At 40.8% G+C, this 9,477-nt stretch overlaps 1 protein-coding gene across 3 annotated transcripts in view; it reads right to left on the bottom strand.

Annotated features, from left to right (window-relative positions):
* The window catches only part of NFU1 (NFU1 iron-sulfur cluster scaffold), a 29,967-nt gene extending 23,740 nt beyond the window's left edge, over positions 1-6,227 (bottom strand). The window contains exons 1-2 of one of the 3 annotated variants that reach the window (XM_043468981.1): positions 6,099-6,227; positions 3,964-4,064 (exon numbers count right to left, since the gene is read on the bottom strand). In XM_043468981.1, the coding sequence (XP_043324916.1) occupies positions 3,964-4,064; positions 6,099-6,160 (163 nt within the window). In that variant the 5' untranslated portion in view covers positions 6,161-6,227. Of the gene's footprint in view, positions 1-972; positions 1,055-3,963; positions 4,065-5,941; positions 5,962-6,098 lie in introns of those variants that run through there. The other 2 variants (XM_043468983.1, XM_043468984.1) reach the window with 2 other exon arrangements.
* Positions 6,228-9,477: the final 3,250 nt, after the last annotated feature.

Genomic DNA, 9,477 nt, shown 5'->3' on the forward strand with positions numbered 1-9,477 from the left:
TTTATTTATTTATTCATTTGGCTGCTCTGGGTCTTAGTTGTAGCATGTGGGATCTAGCTCCCTGACCAGGGGTCGAACCTGGGCCTCCTGCACTGGGAGCTCAGAGTCCTAGCCACTGGACCACCAGGGAAGTCCCTACATTGAATTTTATATTGATTATTTAGATAGTTTTGTTACTCAACAAACTCTAGCAAAATCGTATACCTAAGTAGGAAGGCATATCATAATTCAGGAGTCTGATGCATTCTCTTTGGTAACTCAACACCAAATTGGCTCTAATTACAAATGATCATCACTTCCCAAAGTGCTAACATTTTTAAAAAACAAATAAATTTATAATAACATTTATTTTATGTTTACTCATTACATGTCAGAGACAGGGTTGAGTGCTTTAAATATATTTAAGCCTTTAACAATCCGATGAAGAAGGTATTATTGTTCCTACTTTACAAAAAAAGAAACTGAGACTCAGAGATTACTTGTTAAGTTACTAAAAGTTAAATAACTTGTCCAAAGGTATAGTGACATTATAAATCATCATATAAGTGAGACTCCACGTGAATTACTTTTCAGGATATTTTAAAATTATCTTCAGAAATTCTTCTTTGTTTCTTCTCAGGCCATGATTAGATTGAGAATAACAGAATCCTGAATTTCCTACCTTGCTTTTATGATAACAGCTTGCAGGACAAAAAGATAATACTGAGGTCTTAATAGTTTAAAACTATTTAACAGGTTCTGGTTATTTATGATGAAAATAAACCTTCTTACTTTAAAAAAAAAAAAAAACACCCAATTCTCATCTTAGAGCAGTACATGGAAATAGGTTAATTTATTGAGTAATTATCATGTGTTGCATATTGAGCTAAGCACTTTATGTGAATTATATCATTTAATCCTTACATCCTGCCAAGGAAGCACTGTTTTTATCCTAATTTATAAATGACTAAACTAAACCTCAAAGTCACTCACCTAGTTAAGTGACAGAGCCTGGATTCAAGCCTGGCCAATTCTGCAACACTTGTTTAACCACTGTGCACAGTGCTACTTCAGACTTATTAGTGCCAAGCATAAAAGAAAAATATGTTTAAGATCAGTCTTTCTGTCATAATCCTCACATCACATATCTTAAGAAAGAGTAAAATATCACAAACTAACAGTTTTATTTTAAATTAGAAAATGATTAAATTTGGCAAAACATATGGTTGGTATAAAAATACTTCTCTTAACTATTACAAAAGAACATTCTAATTTGACAGCTGAGATGGTTTCTGCACCTCTCCAGACAATTCCAGCTAACTGATGATGAGTCATTTCCTTGGTAAAGTAGAATAAAATTCCCATACATTTTGCTTAAGTCACTGTCTTGTAAAGATTTGGGTTGGTGACTTGGTGACCAGGCAAATTATATAAAGGAGAAAAATTTTAAATGATAACCTTAACACTAAAGTACCGGGTTGGCCTGAAAGTTCCCTTAGTTTCAAAATAAAAAACTTTAAAGCTGTAACAGTTTCTGCTTGGTCATCAAAGAAACATGTGATCTTGTGTTATCCTGATGGAAGATTATACATTTTCTGTTGACTAATTCCAGGCACTTTTCCTTCACTGCTCCTTTCAGTTGGTCTAATTAGGAGAAATACTTGTTGGAATTGTTTGGTTTTCCAGAAAGAGCTCATAATATACGACTCCCTTCCAATCCCACCTTTGGATAAAGACCGGCCTTTGGTGTGTTGGTGGTGGTTTATTTAGCTTATCCCACAATTTCTTCTGTTCCACATTATTGAATGGTACCCACTTTTCATCGCCTGTCCAATTTGTTTTAAAAATAGAACATTTACATTATGTTTAAGTAGAGAATTGCATGCCAAAATACAGCCAAGAAGGGTTTTTTTGCTTAACTTATGCAGAATCCAAATATCAAAGTGAGTAACATAATCAACCTGGTGCAAATGATGTTCAATTCTTAATTTGGATATATTGAGTGTGTTGGCTATCTCCAACATGGTATAACACTGACTGTTCTCAATTAATGTCTTTATTTGATTGCTACGAACTTCAACTGGTCTATCTGACCATGGAGCATCATCCAGTGAGAAATCCTCAGCTTGAAACTTGGCAAACCACCTGGACATATTTAATCAATCATACTACCTTCTCCATACACTACATAAATCTTTTTTTGCACTTCAGCTGCATTTTAACCTTTCTTGAAATAATAAAGTATAATATGCTGAAAATGTTCCTTTTTTCTTCCGTCTTCAATATTATAATAACTATAAAAAGTTCTTCAAATTCGATAAGCTTTTTTAAAAATGCATGTTGATATGGCAGCTGTAGAATACAATCTAACAAAATTGTTTTGAATGAAGTTAAAGACAACAATTGGAGTAGGAAATGGCAACCCACTCCAGCATTCTTGCCTGGGAAATTGTATGGACAGAGGAGGCTGGGGGCTACAGTAAATGGGGTCACAAAGACTCAGACACGGCTGAGCGACTAACACACTATCAAAGACAACTAAACTCTGTTAAAGCTGTCTTATGGAAAACAAACAAATATTTTGGCCAACCTAATACTTGATTTAAAATATTTATACTTCCAAGCAATAAGGTCCTCTGACAAGGGAACAATTTTTCAGACGGAACATGATAGAAAAAGCTGCCACCACTTTCTGTAAATACACAGAAAATAAGGTTCTTTTAACCCTGTTTCTGATCAATCATTCCTGGGGCCTTTCTTAATAATTTATTGGTAGCCAAAATCTCTGCACATATCAGGCACTCTGCCAATATTCAAAGAATTAAATCTGGCTTTATTCTGCTTACTCCATTTGTGTGTAAAACTATACATGCAGAAAGAAAAAACTTTAGAAATACCTTTAGAACTATAAATGTAAAAAATATTTTAAAAGAGTATAGTGTAAATATGTCTGAAGTAGACAATATGACCTTATATGATATTACTACATAAATTTTAACAATGAACAAAGGTACTTCAAAAGGAGCAATCTGACTAGGCGTTAACAAAATCACTCCAGTTACAGTCTAAATTAGACTTAATTAGGTATTTCAAAAATGACTCTCAGCTCCATCATCCAGAAAGATCCCCTGAAAGTGTCATAAGGGTTACAACAAGAGAGAAAGACTGCTGTAAAATCTTTCCTATTATGCTGGGTACAATAGGTAACAGATAAAAAGGTAGATAAAATCTCCCCCCCAAAATACAGATAAATGGTTCCTGAAGTCAATATCAAAGACTAAAATAAGTAGGTTTCCAATTTGAAAGCCTAGATGACTACATAATTCAGTCCCACAAAATTTAAGTCTAATTAAAGTAGCTTAAGGTGAATTATTATTTATGCCCAAATTGCTCTGTGATTCAAGGAAAGAGTCAAAGAAGGCAATCCTATTTTTGCCCCAGGATACAGGGGAGGTAAGGTCTCTGCCCTAAGACCGAGTCGGCCACCCTCCAGAGAATGGCCATAAGGAGTTTAAGACAGCAATGGAAATGGAGATGGGCCAAGAGCTGAATCCAAACTCTTACAGCTCCATAAGCACATTTAGGTAGGCAGTCACAGACAGACAGACACACACACCCTTGCCCCAAGGTTCCCTAACCACAAGACGGTGGTCACATTGCAAAAATGTTCAAATCCTCTCTTCATACACATTTGTAACTTCTTTTTATATCTCCATTTCAGAAATTACTTATTGAGTAACTCTTATGTTTCAGAACATGTGTTACACAACATGCTAAGATTTCACAGATTTACTGGACACCGTACTCAGGATTCTTGAAATTTAATGCCAAATGATATGTGTAAGCAAATAAAGTGTGATTTATGATAGAAAAAATGTTATATTCTTTTCATAAGCATCTGAATAGAAAATTCACAAATTCTCACTGTTTGCGACCTACAAAATTTCATTCCGGCAGTTTGCTCTAAAAGAGATGAAATTTTACCTGTGTTACATAAGGTTGCAGGGAGTGGGAAAAGCGGTCTTTGGACAAACTGGTGCAGAAGCTGTTTCTTAATTGTATATGGATTCGTCACATGACAGAATCTATATTTAAAAACAAAAATGACATTTTAGGAGATAAGCTCAAGTTTCTACTTCTCATATATAAAAAAAAACCATAATGAAAACAATAACCAAGGTGAATTTTCATTTTCCATCATTATTTCCACTCCCTGAGGCAAGCAATATCTACAATTTAAAAACAAGAGCTCAAGGTGAAATGTACAGCCTTGAAAACCGAGTGTATACAGATACTGTAATATTTGGTGTAAAGAAACAGAAATGCATCTACATTGTGATTTAAAATCTGGAGTTCCAGACTATTAGCTATGCTTGAAGGCGAAGCTACTAACTTTTTCCCTTTTCAGATACAAAAACAACTATGTAATAGAGTCACGTGGTTCAAAATTCAAAGGGAATAAAAGTAAATACAGTGAAAACTCTCCCTCCTTTTCAGTCTTTACCACTATGTTTCCCTGGAAAAAGATAACCTCTGCTATTTGTTTTGAAATGTATTTCAAATGCCTCCAAAAGTCTAACAGAAAGTATACTATTCTCCACCAAACTGCTAAAGAAGTCCACAGCCTATGTGCTTTTTTGATTAGCAACATATTGACCCTGTTTTGTATTTCACCCTGAATATAATCAGAATGGAGTACCCAGAGTTACAAAATTTCCCAAGTGTTGACTGGCTATTCTTTTCATGGATTTGACAACTTAAAAACAAAAGGAGAAGGGAAAAACAAATAGTACTGGAAAAGGAAACAAAAAGAGACATTTGTTGCGAAAATTTTAGAAATCTGATGTAATTACTTTAAAATCCAGTTTACTTTAAATATTAATACACTCATCCATTCCAATTTTTATTTCACTGAGGAATTTTAAGCATATTTATTATCATTTTTTGTTTTTTACATTTCTGATTCTTTTCACCTGCAAAAAGGAGGAACTGTCTTCATTTCTGTCCCTAGCCACTTGCCTGATGACTTACCTCCGTTCCTCATTTCTAAGATGAAGTTAATATTCACAGCTACCTCATAAAGATTAAGGCAAAGATGGATCCAGATAATCGATGTAAAGTGATTAAAACAGTGCTAGACCATGTAGTACAATTGTTTATTAAACGGAATTCAGGTTTGGGGTGAAGACATTTTTATCTATAGCACACTCCCTAAATCTTGGATCCTTGGACTATGGAAGGACATCGAGGACAGAAAAGGCAGAAAGGACAAATAATCTGACAAAAAATAAGTTTAGAGTAATAAAATAGTAAAGGTGAGTTAAATTATTCCAGGAGTAAGAGGGGGAGACAAGAGGTGACTAACAAAAACTCCTTCTGCAAAGCTAATTTTTTAGGAAATGCATTTTAACTTTAAGAGCATCATTAGCACTAAAATCCCTAACATTGAGGAGGTCAACCTTTGTTATGCCCTTTGATCCTTTTGTTCCATTCGAGAAATCAGGGTACAACAGGTACTTATGCCCTCGATGCCATTCGCCTAATCCATGCTGACAGATGTCAAAGACAGAGCAAACAGAAAGAGGAAAGACAAGGAAACCTAGAGGGTTTAGTCGGTAGGAGTGGGCGGGGGAAATCTAGGGTTCTGGATGCACATGAGTTCATCACTTAGATGCTGTGTGACCTCAGATAGGTCACGTTCCCTTTCCGGGCTACACTGAGAAAATGATGACATTTTGTCTGACATTCTGATTTTGTGTTTAAAGGGCAGAGGAAATGCACGTAGTAGAGGAGACGGAGGGGCCACGATTTAAAAAGAGCTCCTCGGTGGGGTCCCTACAGTCGGTCTCTGCGAGTCTCCCCACCGCAGGGATTCAGGCACCGGGTCTCGGACCCTGGGACCAGGAATGGCACGGTCCGACAGAACCTGGGTCGCAGAGCTGCCTCACCGAGAGGTGCCCACCTCTGGATTCAAGTCTAATTCGGCGATGGGAGTGAACCTCAAAGCAAGGTCAGGGGCACTTCTCCCCACTCAGTTTAACAGGGGGCGGACGGGACGACCACCGCTCAGATGGCTAAGCCCAGCGGCACCCCTATGCAGTTCCGGGATCACCACCTACCGCCTCCGCAGCCCCGCGGCAGCGGCAGCAGCTCCCCAGCCCAAGCGGGCCGCCGCCGCCATCTTAGTCCGAGTGCGCAGGCGTAGGACAGACCGCTCGCCCACCCCCGCCTCCCCCTGCCTCCGAAGACGTGCCGAAGCCCCGCGCAGGCGTGAGCGCAGGCGCAGGTCAATTTAGATCCGGCAAGGCACCGGGAATAGCGCACCCTACTGGCCGCTCGCGGCGCTGCTGCGAACTGGCCCGGCGGACTTGAGTCTGGCTATTTGAAACCCTTCAGTTCAGTTCAGTTCAATTCAGTTCAGCCGTGTCCGACTCTTTGCGACCCGCTGGACTGCAGCACGCCAGGCTTCCACGTCCATCACCAACTCCCAGAGCTTGCTCAAACTCAGGTCCATGGAGTCGGTGATGCCATCCGACCATCTCCTCCTCTGTCAACCGGGTCTCCTGCCTTCAATCTTTCCCAGCATCGGGGTCTTTTCCAATGAGTCAGTTCTTTGCATCAGGTGGCCAAAGTACTGGAGTTTCAGCTTCAGCATCAGTCCTTCCAATGAATATTCAAGACTGATTTCCTTTAGGTTGACTGATTTGATCTCAAGATCTCAAGAGTCTTCTCCAACACCAGTTCAAAAGTATAAATTCTTCCACGCTCAACTTTCTTTTTGGTCCAACTCACATCCATACACAACTACTGAAAAATCCATACCTTCGACTAGACAGACGGACCTCTGCCGGCAATGTCTCTGCTTTTTAATATTCTGTCTAGGTTGGTCATCATGAGAAACGCTGGGCTGGATGAAGTGCAAGCTGCAATCAAGATTACTGGGAGAAATATTAATAACCTCAGATATGCAGATGACACCATCCTTATGGCCGAAAGTGAAGAACTAAAGAGCCTCTTGATGAAAGTGAAAGAGAAGAGTGAAAAAGTTGGCTTAAAACTCAAGCCAACGTTTAGAAAACTAAGATCATGGAATCTGCTCCCATCACTTCATGGCAAATAGATGGGGAAACAGTGGAAACAGTGACAGACTTTATTTTGGGGGGGCTCCAAAATCACTGCAGATGGTAACGCAGCCATGAAATTAAAAGACGCTTGCTCCTTGGAAGAAAAGCTATGACAAACCTAGACAGCATATTAAAAAGCAGAGACATTACTTTGCCGACAAAAGCTCACCTAGTCAAAGCTATGGTTTTCCCAGTAGTCATGTATGAATGTGAGAGCTGGGCTATAAAGAAAACTGAGCACAGAAGAATTGATGCTTTTGAATTGTGGTGTTGGAGAAGACTCTCGAGAGTCCCTTGGACTGCAAGGAGACCCCACCAGCCCATCCTAAAGGAAATCAGTCCTGAATATTCAATGGAAGAATTGATGCTGCAGCTGAAACTCCAATACTTTGGCCACTGGATGCGAAGAACTGACTCACTGGAAAAGATCTTGAAGCTGGGAAAGATTGAAGGCAGGAGGAGAAGGGGATGACAGAGGATGAGATGGCTGGATGGCATCACCAACTCAATGGATATGAGTTTGAGTAAGCTCCGGAAGTTGCTAATGGACAGGGAGGCCTGGCATGCTGCAGTCCATGGGGTCACAAAGAGCCGGACGTGACTGAGCGACTGAACTGAACTGAGGTTGGTCATAGCTTTTCTTCCAAGGAGCAAGTGTCTTTTAGTTTCATGACTGCACTCACCACCATCTGCAGTGATTTTGGAGCCCAAGAAAATAAAATCTATCTTTGTTTCCATTGTTTCCCCATCTATTTGCCATGAAGTGATGGGGCTGGATGCCATGGTCCTTGTTTTTTTTAATGAATTTGAAACCATTACCTATCTGCTTCATAAGGTTGGGCAACGCGGGGGCTGGGGGCGGGTAGAAATTCTTGTGATGCCTGCGCAGGTGTCAAGTAAGCATGAGGGACTCCGCACATACGCGGAACGGTACATTGCTTTTCCCACTTGATGCATGCTGCCTTTGCACTACCTGATCCTGCAGAGCAGAATGCTGTTCCCCATCCCTAACCCTGCCTGTTGCCTCTGGTAGAATCCTTCTTGCCATCTGGCCCCAGCTCAAAAGTCACCCTGTAGCATCCCCTGAGAAGGTTCTCACCTTCCTCCAGCCCCTTAGCTGACCGCCCTCCTTCCGTGAGGCCCATATGGCTCCGGGTAAGGCTGGGCTTGTATTCAGCACGCACAGAGACTCACCTTGGTGCGGAGCTGCCTTCTGTGGCATAAACATGAGCACTGGCTAGTTCCTGGAGCACAGTACAAAGTTCATTATCCACTCTGCAGAGTCTCATCGGGGTATACAGCTTTTTCTAGGACAGCAGCAGTTCTCAAGAGTGTGGACTAGAGGCAGAAACCTCATGGGAACGAGTGGGAAATGCGAATTATCAGGCTGCACATTAGAACTACTGAACCGCAGTCTTGGTAGGTGAGATCCAGTAATCGGTTTTAACAAACCCTCCAGGTGATTCTGATGCAAGCTACCATTTGAGAGGCACTGCTCTAGAATATATAGAATATATATAGATAGAATATAGGATAGAATATATATAGATAGAATATGTAGAATATATAGGACACTGACTGAGCGACTAATACTTTCACTTTTCCCCTTGGTTTTGGAATGGACACAACACACTTGTTGTCAGACAGGTTGAGACCGCATCCAAGGGGAGGCATTTAAGGGATGGGTGGGGCTTCAGACTACAGCTGGTCTAGGGCTGAAGAGAGTGCAGTTTACATACTCAAGGCTGTGTATTGGCTTCGTTCTTTTCTGACCCGTTTTAGACTTCAGTGTCATCCACAGCTTGACCCTTTACTGTCTTCTAGACCTTGAATCAAGTGCGCAATGTGGCTTCTCCGCCCAAGAATATACCCCAGTTAGGAACCATCTTTTCTCTCATCTTCAACTTCTCTGTCTCTTATCTACTTCTTCCTACAAGAAAAATCCTGCCTTGCCCCAAACCACCTTCAAAAGACTTTTTCCTCTTGCAAAGTCGAGTGATGTAAGAGTTGCCTACAGTTTTAGTCTCTAGTTTCTCACCTCCCACTCCTCAAACTGGCCAAAGGAAACCCGGAAGAAGTGCCCCATACAAGTGATTCAAACTACCAGGAGGGTGCAACTTGTTCTCTGAGCCCACCCCTGTGTCTACCCACACGTACTCTTTTTCCTCCTAATAAACACTTTACTTACTACCTTCCATCTTGATGTGGAATTTCATTGCCACACAGTGACAGGCCAGGCACTTGTCCCTGGCCACTGTTCCTGGTGGTCTAGTGTCTGGGATTCAGTGCTGTCAGTGATACGGCCTGACCTCAACCTCTGGCTGGAAACTGAAATCCTGCTTCAAGCTGCTGGAGACTGAGGCACCCTGAGATC

Source organism: Cervus canadensis, chromosome 5 (assembly GCF_019320065.1).
Source record: "Cervus canadensis isolate Bull #8, Minnesota chromosome 5, ASM1932006v1, whole genome shotgun sequence".
Taxonomy (NCBI): Eukaryota; Metazoa; Chordata; class Mammalia; order Artiodactyla; family Cervidae; genus Cervus; species Cervus canadensis.